This window comes from Mugil cephalus, chromosome 2 (genome assembly GCF_022458985.1).
Source record: "Mugil cephalus isolate CIBA_MC_2020 chromosome 2, CIBA_Mcephalus_1.1, whole genome shotgun sequence".
NCBI lineage: Eukaryota > Metazoa > Chordata > Actinopteri > Mugiliformes > Mugilidae > Mugil > Mugil cephalus.
In genome coordinates this window covers 29,532,043-29,551,054 of record NC_061771.1, presented here as the reverse complement: position 1 = coordinate 29,551,054, position 19,012 = coordinate 29,532,043, and the positions used below count along the sequence as shown (strand labels likewise).

The 19,012-nt window shown below is 40.0% G+C and overlaps 1 protein-coding gene across 1 annotated transcript in view; it reads right to left on the bottom strand.

Moving 5' to 3' along the window:
* The window catches only part of LOC125003513 (B-cell receptor CD22-like), a 36,170-nt gene that overhangs the window by 8,130 nt on the left and 9,028 nt on the right, over nucleotides 1-19,012 (bottom strand). Inside the window, exons 2-4 of the mRNA XM_047577489.1 lie at nucleotides 10,697-10,766; nucleotides 9,051-9,413; nucleotides 8,715-8,927 (exon numbers count right to left, since the gene is read on the bottom strand). Coding sequence (XP_047433445.1) covers nucleotides 8,715-8,927; nucleotides 9,051-9,413; nucleotides 10,697-10,751 — 631 coding nt within the window. The 5' untranslated portion in view covers nucleotides 10,752-10,766. The remainder of the gene's footprint in view (nucleotides 1-8,714; nucleotides 8,928-9,050; nucleotides 9,414-10,696; nucleotides 10,767-19,012) is intronic.

Genomic DNA, 19,012 nt, shown 5'->3' with positions numbered 1-19,012 from the left:
TCACATGTATAATCCTAAAGATGTTTTATCATTTCAGAAACAACAAAAAACATGGAGGTTTTGGGTGACACATACAACCATGTGTGTCTTTATTTACATCCTGTAGTGAGAAATGATGTATCGTACAGTATCTTACACCATCAACATCCTGCTCTGTATATATAATGTTTTAACTGTGTGTATCTGTAACTTGTTGAAACACTGCATGACTATAAGTTGAGTTGTTGCTAATGACATTTATAATATACTCATTGTTTGTTTTATGGCATTTAGCACAGTTAGCCTGCAGTTAGCAGAGTTAACCCACATTTAGCACAGTACTGGAGTCTGTGCAGTACTGTCTGATAGTGGAGCCACTTTATCAGTGACTCACCCATACTTCCTCTACACTCACTGGCGTTTATTTACTGCTCTAGATCAACTAGTTTACAAAGATAACTAGAAAATTTCCTTGGGAAAGTTTAGCCTACATTAAGCACAGTTGGCACAAATCAATCCACATTTAACACAGTTAGCCTACACTTAGCACACATAGCCTACACTTAGCACACATAGCCCACATTTAGCACAGTTAGCCTACATTTAGCACAGTTAACCCACACTTATTACAGTTAGCCTACATTTAGCACAGTTAACCCACATTTAGCTTATGGTTAGCACAATTAGCCTGTGTGTGACAAAGTATTGCGCGCTTAAACGTGCATGTGTGTGTGCGTTCTACAACTCTGTGTGTGTGTAACTGTAATAACGCAACGTTACCTGTGTAGTGTGTGCTGGTGTGTGTTGTTGTAACATAAATGTGTGGGACACACGGATCAGCTGTATTAACAGCAGAGACAACAAGAGGAGTCCCTGATTAATGAATTGGTCTCAGCTGTGGCCCAGGCCTGTGGGTCAGGGTTGCTGTGGCAACCCCTCATGGTTGTCAATGACGACAGAAGCGCACTGGGCCGGGAAAACAGGGAAGAGGTGGATTATCTCCCTCTGTGCTGGTCGCACATTTTGGGCTCACTGTGACAAAACGGTAGCCTCCTATTAGAAAAACACACAGACCGTGGGCGTCATAAGACCCTTTCCTGAAGACATTGATATGTTTCTTGTCTTTCTGGAGTAAATATTTTGGAGTTTTGAAATATATGGAGTTTAAGGAAATCTTTGCATTACAGTCAATGGAGAACAGACAGGGACGTGACCGCAAACAGAGACTCGCAGTTTAAATTCTGTACGTCTCACTGCTTTGCCGAGCACATTTTGAGAGACACAACAAGTTTGTCTACAGCTGTGGAAAAAAATTGTGTCCAGAGTATAGATTGTGATCGGGACAAGTGTGGAAAGAGAACGGTTTCAAGCAATTTCAGACAGCTGTCTTCACTCTAAGTGATGAATCGTCCACTCTGGCTCTGGATTCTGTGCAATACACACCCATTATAAACTGAAAATCTCTCCCAAAAAGATCATGGTCAATTGAACAGTGATGGATCAAAAACTATAAACCTATCAAAACGTGGATTAACACTCAATACACAAGGCTTGTGTCTACAGTTCAAAGTTTACATGAAGTCTCTAGGTGAAAGCATGCCTGAGCAATAGACCTTTGAAAGACTTATGTTATGAAAAATTCATATTTTGTAGCAAGTATTAGCACACCGATCCCGATCAAACCAACATTTTGATATAGGGATGGATCCATCCTAAGGGATGGAAAAAAGGCAGGTAGAGGAAAAGTAATAATAAGAAGAAACAAGCAGTATAACAATAGGGCACTAATAATAAACTGCACTTATTTATTTATTAATATTAAATATTTAGAGACTGGAATGTATTTTTGTGTCTGAACCACATTAACTGATGATATATGAGCCTGAATGCTCTCCTAGACTGACTGCTAAAAATAACAATATCCCAATAATTACTACCAGTGAAGATTGTAGTTTTTGCAGCACTTGTTGTTATGACTATGGGTCATGTTGTGTGTGGGCTCTGCCTGTGTAGTGCTGTTCTTTCTTATCAGCGTCCTGTGTGTAGGACAGTGTTTGGGGGAAAGCTGTATGACATGGCTACAAGTGTAAAGTGAGACTGCAGCTTTTTGTTCCTTTACAACATTTCCTATTTGTTAATTTTATGTTTTATTAATTTCATATGTGTCTGGCCATGTGTTTAATAATGCCTGATGAATGAGTTGACTTATTCGCAGCGTGTTTCTGCAGCTGAACAGCGTCACACTGTGGACAGAAGTGATAATGCATTTAGCTCTTTAGTCCTCAGATGAGGTGATGACAGCCTGAACCGTGGTGAACTTCTCAAGCAGCCGTTAACTCTGCTCTTCCTCAAAGCCACCTCCTAAAGCAGAACTAAAAACTTTAAAAAGTCAGATATGAGCTCAAAATACTCTAAAGGAGGACACTTCCCAGCTGAGAAGGGAGAGGTAAGACTTTTAGGTTTTTAGTTGTTGGTTTTGTGTGTAGGTGTACACATGAAACTGATGACAGATGAGTACTGGTCCAGAAACAAGTAACACTAAGACCAGTCTCCATAGAACCTGACAGACACAGACACAAATGGAGGGGGACAAAGTGAATGTGATAAGAGAACAGGACAGTGAGATCAACAAGGACATAGTTCAACTGTGCTGGCGTTAGATCAGTTCACATGTGGTCGTTGCGGTCACAGGAGATGACCTCTGTAAACATGTGCATTGACTGGCTGTAACTGGCCTCCATTAAACGTCTGAATACCCATTTGTGCTCTAAGGTCGTCCAATTACAGCTGCTTTAAACAATGTGATACTGAGGGAGTATCTTGTGATGCTGCGTCTCAGAGTAATTCAGCATTGGACTAATCTGGGCACTTGTGTCAAGTATGCGGCAGAACATTAAAAATTAAATCTGAGTGTGCTCTGTCGTTTCATATTCCTTCATCTCCTCCATTTTCCCCAAAAAATGTCAATATCAATTGCGTCCTCAATTGGCAAAATCTCTGTTCAATAAACTATTTGACCACCCTTTTCTCAGCCACATATGGGGCCATTATTGTAGCAAAACTATTTGCAAATGTGTATTTTGATCCAAAATGTGTAAACAAATTTGCAAATGCGGAACCTACTACTGGCTGTTGGATTTTTTAACTGTCAGATCACAACGGGTCAGGGCCAATGGGGTTCTGTCTGATGTTCTCTTCTCCTCCACCCGGGGCTCCTCAGGGAGCGTTCTCCTTGGCCTCTCCTATTTGTTCTTATATACTGATGCATGCCAGAGCTTTCAGGAGAAACGCTGCATTGTAAATTAGTGATGGGCTCAGTGATCGTGTCCCTCCTCAGCCACGATGACCCAAGGCTGGCCCTGTAGTGGAGGAATTTATCCAGTGGTGCAAGTCGCCCCTTCTCACCGTCAGTGTTTCAAAAACAAAGGAAATGATCATTGATTTCAAGGAAAGGGCCTGCCCAGCCACTGTTCCCCTGGGCGATCAATGAACAAGCTGTAGAGTCTGTCCAGCAGTATGGATACTGGGAACAGTAATTGATGACAGGCCGTCCTTTGAGTATTAGGTTGATGCCGTGTCCAAAAAAAGCCAACTAGCACATGTACTTTCTTCGGAAGCTCAGGAACATAAACATTAACTCCAAGTTCATGGAAATGTTTTATTCTTGTTTTATTAAATCTGTCCTGACATTTGCTTTTATCTGCTGGTTTGGGTACCTCAACCTCAAAAACCGTAACAGACTCCAGGACATAGTGTGCAGTGAGTGTGCAGTAACATTGTTGGCACTCCACTAAAAGACATCTCTCTCTTGTACAGAACTAGGGCCCTGAACAAAGCGAAACTCACCCTGTCTGACCCTAGCCATCCCTTAGCACCTGAATTTAAACTGCTTCCATCCAGATGCAGATTTCATGTGCCGAGATGCAGGACTGACAGATTTAAAAAAATCCTGGGTGACTTCTTAACCACTGATAGCACTGTGGTCACTTTAACTCTTTGTTTTTATCCAGTGTGGCACTGTTGCACTTTGTTCAGTTGTTAAATTGTGTTGTTGTCCCGTGTTGTTGTCCCATGTCATCCATGTCATCCATTTCTTGTTATGTATTCCATTGTCACTCTTTTTATTATTAGCTTCATGTCATCGTTGTGTCGATGTTGTGCTTTTTTTTTTATTATTGTTTTTTTGCTGATGGCTGCACTACAAATTGCCCCCCGGGGACAATAAATATCTCTTGACTTGACTTGACCCGATCCACAAATGTGTAAAAAATAACAATTCACAGATGTGTAACCAAATCCACAAATGTGTAAAGTAAATTTGGAAATGCTTACTTAATTTATCCGTCCTCTAGATTGGGAATTTTTTGCAAATGCGCATAGTGTGCCTCCGTAGCTATACAGCTCCATACCACCAGGGGGTGCAAGTGTAATACCAAGATTTATGAATTTGACTACTCGGTTCGACTACTGGAGCACTCTCAGGAATGTGAGAATGAGACTCGGTAGGCAAAGTTTAAATATAAAAGTAATGCCAGAATTGATTAGAACAGAATAAACAGATAAATAGATAGACAGATAAATAAATAAATACGTTACAACAAGACAAACAAAATTCTATGGCAAACCAAAACAATTGAATAGATATATACAATAATATCATTTGGTTATCTAATTAAGCTAAATATTCTAATTTGGGTGCACCCTTAAATTTATTTTAATTGTAAAATAAAACAAAATAATTCATTAAGACCAATAATCATGCTCACCGATCTCTTTGTTCGGCGGGGCGCAGGCACAAAACGGCTCTGGCACCCGGTGCCTAAACGGGTTCTACACAAAAAAATAAACTAATAAACACATCGTTCATGGATCGTGCCTTTACCTTGCTGCTGAAAGCAGTAATAAATGAGAGGGGAGTTGTGCACACACAGACACACCGACCACAGTTAGGAGCAACAGCTAAGCGTTGGCAGACGAGCTAACGGTAGTTGAGGGCTAACAGTAGTAACGGCCACGAACGTTAGACGGCGAGTTAATGGTAGTCAACAGCCAATAGCGTTAACGGCTAATGGCAGTAACGGGTAAAAACAACAGCCGTTAACACATCATTAACTCACTTTCGGTTGCTTTTTTTTTAGCAAACACTCGCTGACTGTTTGACTGCCTTCAGTAGACTCCGTTTCATTGAATTTATCTCGTTGTTCTTTCTTTCGTTCACTTCGCTCACTTTCCAAAACTGCCTGACTCACACGCAAACATAGCGGTAGGTGGGGCTAAACTGTGTTTACAGTTCTCTAATTGGCCGATCTGACCTGATGCATTCAGGGTACATAAAAACATGGGAAACATTGGAACTTGACAAAACCATACATACAGTTTTCCTATTAAACGAAACAATTAATAAGACATTCAATTCATTTCCCTTTCTTTTCCTAATTTATTTATTTGACACTTTGATATCTTTGATATAAAGTATGAATAAGTTGGGTCCCAAGACTGACCCTTGGGAGACGCCACCATGTTGAACAGTAATCACCCATCTTCAAAAACTCCTCATCCAGTCTAATACCTTTCCCCTGATACCACACCGCTCTAATTTCATGTGAGAAAATGTTTTAAAATCTATTCATATTCCAATTGTTTTAAGTCCAATGAATTCGTAATTTCTTCTGTTGACTCTGTTAATGCCAGAGATGTTGATCTGTTTGATCTGAAACCATATCAGCTTTCATTAAGAAATTTGTGTTTGTCCAAGAATTTATCCAGTCGGTTTAATGAGAAGCTTTTCCTAATATTTTGGAGAATTGTGGGAGTACTGAGATGTCTTGGATGAAAGGGGGGTCAGAGGTTGTGATGTGGGAAAGATCATTTATGTTTACTGACGAGTTTTTTGCAGAACATCTTTTGGTGAGAGGAGTCTAAATGATACAATGGTCTGGATGTGGGAGGCTGCAGATGAAGGAGAAGTATTGGAGGGTAACAGTGAAGTGGGGGGTGATACCATGGGTGGGCAGTAGGGGGTGCTGTTCTCAGGGGTGGTTCTGTAGCAGACTAAGAAGAAACAGGAAGGGGTGGTGTAGTGTAAACATGGCTAGTTATGCACACGTTTTAAACAGTATGTTGGGCAGTGGATGTTAACACAGAGATGTGGACTCAGTCACTTTTAAAGTGATTTGGTCTGTTCCAGAAGAGATTAAAGTTATTGATTAAATTGATCCTGTGTGAGAGTGAGTGAGGCCAGGTGCTTAGACTGAGGAGATGACTGATTCCATCAGCGTCGCACAATGCCAGTCACTTAACTTTAAAGAGATGGATTTTCACATTGAATTACATTTGCAAGGTTTTGTATTTATGTCTATGTGCAGCAGTTTGCAGAGAGATGCACTGGGTTGTAAAGAGACCTGAAGTTGATGGGTTTCTAGAGGCCAACCTTTAATCACCCAACCAACAGATTTATTTAAAGCTTGCAGGTATTTAATAGTATTTTCCTGGTGCATTTTTAAAGTTGTCATCACTTAGATGAGCTCTGAAACAGTCACTGGTTGATATGGAAACTGTTTTCTGTTTACATGTCCCTTATACACTGTGATAAGTCAGAGTGGTAATAACTTGGATCAGAAGAGGAATGTCTCTAGTTTCACAGCATCTACAAAAAGAGGACATTCTCTTTAACACTGTTGTTCTTTTATTATTTTTATTATTATTAATAATATTATTTTGTAATCAGGACTGACCGACATTTACCTTTTGTATTTAAATTAATAGAAATATTTTTACACTGATAAAGACTTCCTGCTTTGTTCTGTGGTTCACATCTACAGTTCAGCATATGGTTAATAATCAGTTCTGGTCACATGCTCTGATCTCTTTCACCTCTACAGCCTCCACAGGTTCATTGGGTTCAGTCCCACAGCTGAAGAGTTTCTTCTTCCTGGATGGAATCCAAGAAATAAGACAACGGATGAATTACAAATTTCAAAATAAATGAATAGTAAAGTTAAATAACAAACACACTCACCTCATACACAGAATCAAAAGAAGCAGAGGAACCAGCACCATCAAAGTTAACCTGATGACATTCAGTTTTACTGGTAATTTTCCTACAAATGAACAAACACTGATATGAGGTCTTTGTGTCACTAACAGAGTTGATTGTTCAGATCAAGCAAAGAAAAAATGAACCGTCTAAAAACATCCTGACAGTAGATGTTGTTGTTTTACAATCACTGGAGGTTTTCTCTGTAGTGACTTGTTGATAATCTCTGATGCCATGAACTGATATTTGAATCTTTATTTACCTGTGACACCAACCAGGTGTAAGGTGGAGTTATGACGTCCTATTCTGTTGTGGGCTTCACAGTAATAACTCCCTCTGTGTTCAGGTCTGATATCAGTGATGGTGAAGATCTGTCCTGAAGCTTTTGGTGAGTCTTCATTCTCCTTGTACCAGGTGTAGTTAGCTGCTGGGTTAGCATCACTGCTGCAGGTCAGAGTCACTGAACTACCCTCCACTATCTCACCAGATGGACTCACTGACACAGAGGGAAGCTTTGGAGCATCTGAAGGTAGATGGAGATTATTATGTTGTTGTAACGTGATGCTTCTGAAGTTTCTGAAGCTGATCAACGTCAGTTAAAGTGGAACTGAAACACTTTAAAGAAAACATGATGTTAATCTTGACAGTGACATTGTGCAGGTTGTGCAAGGTTACTTCCTTTACAGAAATATATGAAGATCAGTGTAAAAGTAAAAGTAAACAAAAAGTAAAAGTAAAACACCCAAAATAACTGTCCAGTATGATACAGTGTCTAGTAGAGGTATGACAGACAGAGTGAAGTAAACTCACAGACTGAAGGAGAGCGGTAATCCTCATGTCCACTGAAAGCACAGGAGACGGAGTCTCCAGGAGAAAAGTTGTCTGTCAAAGTAGAAGTTTGCTGTGTCCTGATTCTCTGTTGGTTCTTGAACCAGACGTAAAGACGACCAGCTGGACTGCAGCTGCTGAGACACTTGAGCTCTGCCTCAGTTTGAGACTGATGGACTGATATTATTCTGGTCACCTGCACCTGCAGAGCTGCACATGACAACACAACAGTAATGTCACATCTGTTTAAATACTCAATGCACAGATACATCCACCTACACAGTTAGAGTTCATCAGTACCTGTGACAGTCAGAGTTGTTCCAGGTAAAACACTTCTCCATTCAAACCGTGGTGTCTTGAATTTGAAGTGATACTCAGATGAATCACTCTCTGTCAGGTTAGTGATTCTCAGAGTGGATCTTCCTGTATCTGGTTCAAGGACCTGAACACGACCTGAATACTGGGAGTCTTTACTCAGGTCCTCAGGCTGTGAGGGATTCATCCTCTGACGACTACGATCAGGACGGAACCAGAACTTTGACTCAACAGAATAATAATGATGACTGTATGTGGAGGAAATGTCCACTGATGAACCTTTGATGGCACAGATGCTTCTGTCAGTGTAAGTCACTTTGTTACAGGTTTGATGAAGGACACCTGAAAGAAGAAGAAGAAAATGTTTTAAAGAACACAACTACAAGAGGATTTATTCTGCAACACTACAGAGGAGGTGGTGGTGGTGTTGGACCATAAATGTCCTGCAGAGATCAAAGAAGAGAAGAGGAAGAGGAAGTGTGGTTTTCTGAAACATAGACACTGATGGTTGGTTCAGAGATGACACTGAGTTAGTGGAAGATTGAAGTAAACTCACATTGTGGAGGAGAGGGAAACTTCTCGGATCCTTTAACAGCACAGGAAACACTGTCTCCATCATCAAAGTATTGTTGAACTGAATAAGTGTCTTTGTTCATGTTCACTCCATTCTTGTACCAGACGTAGGAAAGAGCAGATAGACGACTACTGCTCTGACACTTCACCTCTGCCCAGCTTGATCCTGAATATGTTTTAACCTCTACACAGTGAACTGAAGTGAACAGAGATATAACATTTTAACTGTTGTCACCCATTAAATAAACACATTCATCAATCGTTCAGTAACAGTAATGACATGTTTCACGTTTGACATATGTGGAGGAGAAATTCTTACCTGAGACAGTCAGAGTGACTCCAGGTGAACCAGTAAAACGTCCACCTTCTTGGTTTGTTATGAATATGAACTTGTACTCAGCTGAATCGATCTCTCTCAAGTCTGAGATTCTCAGAGTGCACTTTTTCTGACTGCAACTGTGAGTCACACGACCAGAAAACTTTGAGTCTGTCGACAGATCATCACGTTCAGACCCTCTAATTTCAGACCCTGTGAACCAAAATGTTTTCTCCACAGTTGTAGAACGGTTCCCAACTTTATATGGGTATGTGAAGGAGCTGTTTATTTCCACTGTTGATCCTTTTACAGCACAGATCTGAGTAGAAGAGTAAGTCACTCTATAACCAGTCTGACCAAGTACCACTGGAACACAGAGAACATCAGAGACTAGATTTAGATTCATTGATTAAAGTCAGAAAAATAAACACTTTACTGGTAATGCATCTTAGAAAAATCACCATCAAAGGGGAAATGTACTTAACTAGAAGGATGTGATACATGAACACAACAGTCTGCTCTGCTTGGGCGGAGTGGTGTGAATGGAAACTAATGACAAATGTGAAACACTGAGACGTGTGCAACAACTATGGTGAGAAAACTCTCTAACAGGAACACAGAGATCACAGATAGTAAAACAGACTCATTACAGAATGAGAAAGAACCACTTTTGTGAAGTGGTTAGTGGAGCAGCAACATCTCAGACAAGAAGAGACTGAACAGACCGGTGAAGAAGGCCGGCTCTGCTTTGGTTTGAACCCTTGAGCCAGTGGAGGTGGTGAGAGATGAAAACAAGCACCACTCCCTTCACGGTACTATTACTGCATCACGTTACCACAGGTCCCTTCTTCCTTCCAGCTGTGAGGCTGTACAATCAAGTTCATCTATTCATTTATACATGACATTTCTGTTGGATTTATTGACTTATTTTCAAATACTTGCACTTATTTAATGTTTCTATTACTTGTCTTTATTTAATTTTTTTGTGCTATGACTCAAGACAGTGACATGGACAGACAGATGCAGTGTGAACTGGAAGGTGACAGCATTGACAAAGATATAATAATAATAGTAGCATAATAATAGCAATAATAATATGATGATAACAATATAAAGGAAGGGTTGAGGAGGACGGGATGGGAGTGGCATTTTGAATTTACTTGAACTGAATATAGGGATGTCCCGAGTCTCCCCGGACCCACGGGGGACCAGCTTGCAGCCCCCAACACCCCTGGCTACACCCCACCCCCACCCCCAAACACCCCAGAGTGCATGTGGCACATCCACTTGTCCTTTATGTATAGTTGTGTTGTTTTTGTTGTTGTTTTTTCCCCAATAACACATGTAGTGCATTAAAAAGGGGATGTGCTACACGGGGACAGTTATTACTTCTCTTTAGCTGCTGTCTTTAAACTGCTGCTGCATCACTGACTATTTCTCCACTCTGGGACAAATAGAGGGTTAATGTTTAACAATTAACACATTTCTACAACAATCAAAGTCAAGAATAAGTAGCTAGTCACTAGAAATGTGTCATTTTTACATGAAAACTCATCTGTGAGCTTATATGTTTTGTAAGAAAAAATAATCAATCTACACCTGTTAGATAAATGTAGTTGAGTAAAAAGTATAATATTCCTGCTCAGTACCTGACACAGAGAGAAGGAAGACAAAGAATCCCCTCGTCGCTGCAGTTAAACCCATCGCTGCTCCTCACGTCTGTCAAACAGCAGACAGATCACATACTTAAATACAACAGTACATCAGTTAGTGGCAGAATATATTTCCTGTGTAGAGACACCTTCTTCTGTCGGAGACCGTTCTGTTAAACATATCTTCCTTCCTCTTTACATCATTATTATGCATCTGCAAAGTAATGACTGTAAATCCTCAAGCTGAAATGAAGACATGATTCTTACTTCTGTTTTTCATCAATAAACCTCCTATGATGTGACTTATAGACTTGATCATTATAAAATTGAGTGTCACTCTGTGAAATTAAAAGTGAATCTCGGAGACATATTTGCTTAAACCTTTCTTTTTCTAAAGTTCTGCTGATACACTCAAGCTGTGCAACATCAGCAGTTCCTGGTAGATACATTCTAACAGTCAGTCTAAAAATACATTCAGAGTAAAGGGTGTTAGTTTCTATGTTCCAGTCACTTCTCCTATAATGCTGCTTCTTATATGAACTCAGAAAGTGGTTGCTGTTGAAATTAGTTCTTCTAGGTTCAAAGTTTGTCTTCAAAATAACAGACTTTCATCAAAGTGTCGACCAGAGGCCATGAAATTCTCAGAGGTTTGATGACGACAGGAGAAAGAAAACTTTGAGGAAGAGAAGTGGGCGTTACCAAGTTGAACTAATCTCATCTTTGACGACCAATGGGAGTGACTGATACAGTTGATTGACATATGGCTCAAAGTTTCCAAATGATTCCTTAAGGATCCACCGTCCACAGCTTGAAGGACTATCAAACGTCTGCAATACAGTAAATACAAAACTAAGTGTATTAACACTTCGGTGTAGGTACCTTGGATGGATCACCAGTGATCATAATTCATTCTAAAAAGCTGTTTTTTTCGATAGATATATAAATTTAATCAACTACATTAATCCACGTGCTATCTGACACATATTAATGAAGATACTCTGAGGCAGCTGAACCAGACTGAGTCTCTCCAGAGTTGGAGTCGAGGTTGTTGTTGGTCATTTGTGTCGAGGGCAGGGTCCACTGGATCCAACCATCTGGGTACCTCATTACCAGCCTGCTGCTTCCCAGCTCCACACCCTGAACAGGAGGACACACAACACCTGATCCAACTTTATGTAACCAGGTTGAAATGATATCTTTACTTTTACCTTTGAAATGTCATCAAATCCTGATGAGTATTGTTTCTTATATGTTTTAGGTGTGTTTTATTGCCTATATGTATGCCTGGATGTTGTATTCAGACCAGTGTTAATACCTGTACTGTCTCTTTAAGAAGTCGCAGCCTTGTGTCGTCATTACGGTGCGTCTCTCAGTTCGCCCCAGACCAGCTGAGAGGAAGTGTTGTATTATTTTGCTCGTCATTTTTGAACATTTATTTCGGTTTTTGGACAATGCAAACTTTATTTCATGCATGTATAAATGTTGGGTTTTAGGCTGCGAACATGCAGTTCATGGGTCAAATGAATATGAACTTTGTAAACTGACTTTTTGCAAGTTGAAGTAGACATATTCCACATGAAAGTCTACATGGTTTCCTGTATGTTTCTCTGCCCACAGGGGCTTGAGACTTGTGTGCTGTGTGGAGACTGCATGTCACAGAGCCGTGTGTGTTTTTCTGTTGTACAGATAAATCTTCTATCCTGCCTTCATTAAAGAGCAACCAGCAGCTGATTGTGGTCAGAGTCCTTTCTTCATTCCTCACAACATAGAACACAACGCAGAACTTATATGGGTTAATTGAGGCGCATCCAACCTGGTTTAAAGACAATGCACGCCCGTTACATGTACATAATATCTATGGAGACACAAGACAATACTGACGGCTGATGACAGTGAGCGATCACTCACCTGCAGGTTCTCCAGAGCTCTGGCAGCCATGTTGACATTCTTCAAGTTGACGAAGGCTCAGAAGAGTTCATGAAGAATTATGATGCTTTCAATCTCACCAAACTTGTCACCATGGAAACACAAAGCCACTAATGTACAGGGAAGCTGAGTAGTACTGATGTGTAGCTCAGGTGAAGGTGATCACATGTATAATCCTACGATGTTCATCATTTCAGAAACAACAAAGAAACATGGAGGTTATGGGTGATACATACAACCATGTGTGTCTTTATTTACATCCTGTAATGAGAAATGATGTATCGTACAGTATCTTACACCATCAATATTGTGCTGCGTATATATAATGTTTTAACTGTGTGTATCTGTAACTTGTTGAAACACTGCATGACTATAAGTTGAGTTGTTGCTAATGACATTTATAATATACTCATTGTTTGTTTTATGGCATTTAGCACAGTTAGCCTACATTCAGCACAGTTAGCCTGCAGTTAGCAGAGTTAACCCACATTTAGCACAGTTTCCCACATTTAGCTTATGGTTAGCACAATTAGCCTGTGTGTGACAAAGTAATGCGTGCTTAAACGTGCATGTGTGTGTGCGTTCTACAACTCTGTGTGTGTGTAACTGTAATAACACAAAGTTACCTGTGTAGTGTGTGCTGGTGTGTGTTGTTGTAACATAAATGTGTGGGACACAGGGATCAGCTGTATTAACAGCAGAGACAAAAGAGGAGTCCCTGATTAATGAATTGGTCTCAGCTGTGGCCCAGGCCTGTGGGTCAGGGTTGCTGTGGCAACCCAACATGGTTGTCAATGACGACAGAAGCGCACTGGGTCGGGACACAGAGAAGAGGTGGATTATCTCCCTCTGTGCTGGTCGCACATTTGGGCTCACTGTGTCAAAACGGTAGCTCCTATTAGAAAAACACACAGACCGTGGGCGTCATAAGACCTTCCTGAAGACGTTGATATGTTTCTTGTCTTTCTGAAGTAAATATTTTGGAGTTTTGAAATATTTGGAGTTTAAGGAAATCTTTGCATGGCAGTCAATGGAGAACAGACAGGGACGTGACCGCGAACAGAGACTCGCAGTTTAAATTCTGTACGTCTCACTGCTTTGCCGAGCACATTTTGAGAGACACAACAAGTTTGTCTACAACTGTGGAAAAAAATCGTGTCTGGAGTATAGATTGTGATCGGGACAAGTGTGGAAAGAGAACGGTTTCAAGCAATTTCAGACAGCTGTCTTCACTCTAAGTGATGAATCGTCCACTCTGGCTCTGGATTCTGTGCAAAAAGATCATGGTCATTGAACAGTGATGGATCAAAAACTATCAAAACGTAGATTAACACATCAATACACAAGGCTTGTGTCTACAGTTCAAAGTTTACATGAAGTCTCTAGGTGAAAGCATGCCTGAGCAATAGACCTTTAAAAGACTTATGTTACGAAACATTCATATTTTGTAGCAAGTATTAGCACACCGATCCCGATCAAACCAACATTTTGATATATAACTCTAAGGGACGGAAAAAGGAGGTAGAGGAAAAGTAATAATAAGAACAAACAAGCAGTATAACAACAGGGCACTAATAATACACTGCACTTATTTATTTATTAATATTAAATATTTAGAGACTGGAATGTATTTTTGTATCTGAACCAGATAAACTGACTGATATATGAGCCCTGAATGCTCTCCTAGACTGACTGCTAAAAAATAACAATATCCCAATAATTACTACCAGTGAAGATGTAGTTTTTGCTGCACTTGTCTGTTATGACTATGAGTCATGTTGTGTTTGGGCTCTGCCTGTGTAGTGCTGTTCTACTATCAGCGTCCTGTGTGTAGGACAGTGTTTGGGGGAAAGCTGTATGACATGGCTACAAGTGTAAAGTGGGACTCCAGCTTTTTGTTCCTTTACAACATTTCCTATTTGTTAATTTTATGTTTTAATAATTTCATATGTGTCTGGCCATGTGTTTAATAATGCCTGATGAATGAGTTATGTAGCTACCTTATTCTCAGCATGTTTCTGCAGTTGAACAGCGCCACACTGTGGACAGAAGTGATAGTGCATTTAGTTGTTTAGTCCTCAGATGAGGTGATGACAGCCTGAACCATGGTGAACTTCTCAAGCAGCCGTTTACTCTGCTCTTCCTCAAAGCCGCTTGATAAAGCAGAAGAAAAAAACTTTAAAAAGTCAGTATATGACTTCAAAATACTCTAAAGGAGGACACTTCCCAGCTGAGAAGGAAGAGGAAAGACTTTTAGGTTTTTAGTTGTTGGTTTTGTGTGTAGGTTTTACACATGAAACTGATTTCAGACTTTGATAAATTTGAGCCATCGAGTCACTTGTGAAGCTCCTCACCGTGAGTTGTTTTGACCCGGCAGGTCAACAGTTTCCTGGATGCTTCCTTACAGAGCTCATCCAACTTCAAAACCTGCTCCAGGGCCTTCTCTGCCTCACTGTACTGCTGTGATTAACACACAGATGCTCCATCAGTGCACAGCCCTTACGGAAGTATCCTATTAGCCAATCAGGAGCCAGATGAATGTGCATGCCGGCATCTGTGAGGGCAGATGAGTACTGGTCCAGAAACAAGTAACACTAAGACCAGTTTCCATAGAACCTGACAGACACTAACAAAAACGGAGGGGGACAAAGTGAATGTGATAAGGGAACAGGACAGTGAGATCAACAAGGACACAGTTCAACTGTGTTGGCGTCAGATCAGCTCACATGTGGTCGTTGCGGTCACAGGAGATGACCTCTGTAAACATGTGCATTGACTGGCTGTACTGGCCTCCATGAAATGTCTGAATAACCATTTGTGCTCTAAGGTTGTCCAATTACAGCTGCTTTATACAATGTGATACTGAGGGAGTATCTTGTGATGCTGCGTCTCAGAGTAATTCAGCATTGGACTAATCTTGACACTTGTGTCAAGTATGCGGCAGAACATTAAAAATTAAATCTGAGTGTGCTCTGTCGTTTCATATTCCTTCATCTCCTCCATTTTCCCACAATGTCAATATCAATGCGTCCTCAATTGGCACATCTCTGTTCAATAAACTTTTTGACCACCTTCTCTCAGCCAGATATGGGGCCATTATTGTAGCAAAACTATTTGCAAATGTGTATTTTGATCCACAAATGTGTAAAACAAATTTGCAAATGCGGAACCCTACTACTGGCTGTTGGATTTTTTAACTGTCAGATCACAACGGGTCAGGGCCAATGGCGTTCTGTCTGATGTTCTCTTCTCCTCCACCGGCGCTCGGCGTTCTCTTGCCTCTCCTATTTGTCTTATATACTGATGCATGCCAGAGCTTTCAAGAGAAACGCCGCATTGTAAAGTTTGCTGATGACTCAGTGATCATGTCCCTCCTCAGCCACGATGACCCAATGCCTGGCCCTGTAGTGGAGGAATTTATCCAGTTTTTGAGGTTGATTTACCCAAACCAGCAGATAAAAGCAAATGTCAGGACATATTTAATAAAACAAGAATAAAACATTTCCATGAACTTGGAGTCAATGTTTATGTGCTTGAGCTTCCGAAGAAAGTACATTCGCTGGTTGGCTTTTTTGGACATAGTGTGCCTCTGTAGCTATACAGCTCCATACCACCAGGGGGTGCAAGTGTAACACTTTAAAAAAAGATTTATGGATTAGGAGATGAGATAGGTTCGACTACTGGAGCATTCACAGGAATGTGAGAATGAGACTCGGGGAGGCAAAGTTTAAATATAGAAGTAATGCCAGAATTGATTAGAACAGAATAAACAGATAAATAGATAAATAAATAAATACGTTACAACAAGACAAACAAAATTCTCTGACAAACCAAAACAGTTAAATAGATATATACAATAATATCATTTGGTTATCTAATTAAGCTAAATATTCTAATTTTGGTGCACCCTATTAACCTGAATTCTATGTTTAAATTTCAAATTTCAGTTTCAATGTAACAGTTTCAATAAACCAAAGAAAAAAAAGAAACAAACAAAATATCAATTAAAATACATCACACACCATTCATTTTGAGGAGGATTATCCTACACAACAGCCAAATCTTTCCAATCTCAGGACAAGTTCAATGTCCAAGAAAAAGTCAAAAGGTGGGTGCAAGTTCTGTGTTCCAGGGATTGAGAAAATGTAAGTTTGGGGAATTGAGGGTAGGGAATTATGTGACAGGGCTGTGTGTGAGGGTGTCCCAGGTGTTGGGCCTACCACACCAGAGAGTGTAGCTGGACCTGTCCAGTGACCACAGAATATCTAGGGTTCACTTCACTCCAGATCAAGTGGGTGGCTCGCCATCGCTTCACTTCACTTCACTTCACTTCCCTCCATTGGAACAGGCAAAACAAAATCCAAAAGAACAAAAACAAACAACACAAAACAATCAAAAAAAAAAAAAAAAAACTGACCTGTCAACAGACAGGGTCAGAGAAATATCATCAGTTACTTGGTACAGTTTGTCATTCACAGTCACCATGGCAACAGTTACCATGACAGTTACTTGGTTAAACTGCTTCTTGTAACTGTTTTAACGTCTACACTCTATAATACAATCATGAACCAGTTCAATTGTAAAATAAAACAAAATAATTCATTAAGACCAATAATCATGCTCACCGATCTCTGTGTTCGGCGGGGCACAGGCACAAAACGGCTCTGGCACCCGGTGCCACAACGGGTTCTACACAAAAAAAATAAACTAATAAACACATCGTTCATGGATCGTGCCTTTACCTTGCTGCTGAAAGCAGTAATAGATGAGAGGGGAGTTGTGCACACACAGACACACCGACCAGAGTTAGGAGCAACAGCTAAGCGTTGGCAGACGAGCTAACGGTAGTTGAGGGCTAACAGTAGTAACGGTCACGAACGTTAGACGGCGAGTTAATGGTAGTCAACAGCCAATAGCGTTAACGGCTAATGGCAGTAACGGGCAAAAACAACAGCCGTTACCACATCTATCATATCATTAACTCACTTTCGGTTGCTTTTTTTTTAGCAAACACTCGCTGACTGTTCGTCTGCCTTCAGTAGACTCCGTTTCATTGAATTTATCTCGTTGTTCTTTCTTTCGTTCACTTCGCTCACTTTCCAAAACTGCCTGACTCACACGCAAACATAGCGGTGGGCGGGGCTAAACTGTGTTTACAGTTCTCTAATTGGCCGATCTGACCTGATGCATTCAGGGTACATGAAAACATGGGAAATATTGGAACTGGACAAAACCATACATACAGTTTTCCTATTAAACGAAACAATTAATAAAACATTCATTTCATTTCCTTTTCTTTTTCTAATTTATTTATGTAGCCTATACCAGCACCAATAATAGCGGCCACCGCTACCTGGGCTTGTCGAATAGACTTTATGACCTTATGACTGGGACCAACGCTCCATGGTGAAAGGATTTAAATATATTATGCCTATGGAAACACTATTTTTTTGCAACTGAACGAATCTATTGAATCTAATGAACAACTATCACAAACTCTTCATACACACAATGATGTTGTGTATTGACCATCACCTGCCAAATGCAAACAAACTAGCCATGGATTTCAGCTCTAAACTTAAAAATAAGTTCAAAATGATCACGAATCCCATTTTAAATCAATGATGAGACTATTTGCTTGTCTGGAAACAAACATGAGTTCTCTCCGACCTTGGAGCAAGACATAAACGAGTAAGTCAGGAAAAAAGTGACCAGGTCAGACATTTAGTCAGGGAGAAAGCTTCCCAACAAAAAATTTTTTATCTCATCAGGCAGCGCACAAAACTCTGTGAAAGTATTGGTCACATGAGGCATTTAAAAATGTTAGCCTCAAGGCCGGGGGATGTTTTCACTTCTATGTCCCCCTTAAAAAAAAAATCACTCGATTTTAAAATGTGACTAAAAGTTGAACGGACTTGTTTTTTTTTTTAAATTTTTAGGGGTTTTAAAAGTCTAAACTTTCCCAAATATGTACAATGAGAAAAAAAAAAACACAAAGGGAAAAAAAAAAAAAAAAAAAAAAAAAAAACTCGTAAAATCTTAAAAAAAAAATAAAAAAGCAAAAAAATAAAAAAAGGGCAGAAACAAAAATTTCATAAACAGGTCTAAAAGGGGTGAAAAAAGCCCAAACCCTTTTTTAAACCAAAAAACCAAAACAACAGTTTTCCTATTAAAACAAAAAATTAAAAGACATTCATTTAAATTTTCCCTTTTTCCCTTTTCCAAAATTTTATTTTACATTTTTGATATCTTTGATATAAATTTATGAATAAGTTCGGGCCCAAGACGGGCCCCTTTGGGAGACGCCCCCAAATTTGAACAGAAAATCACCCATTTTCACAAACTCCCCCCATCCCAAGGTCTAAAAAAATTTTCCCCTGATCCCCA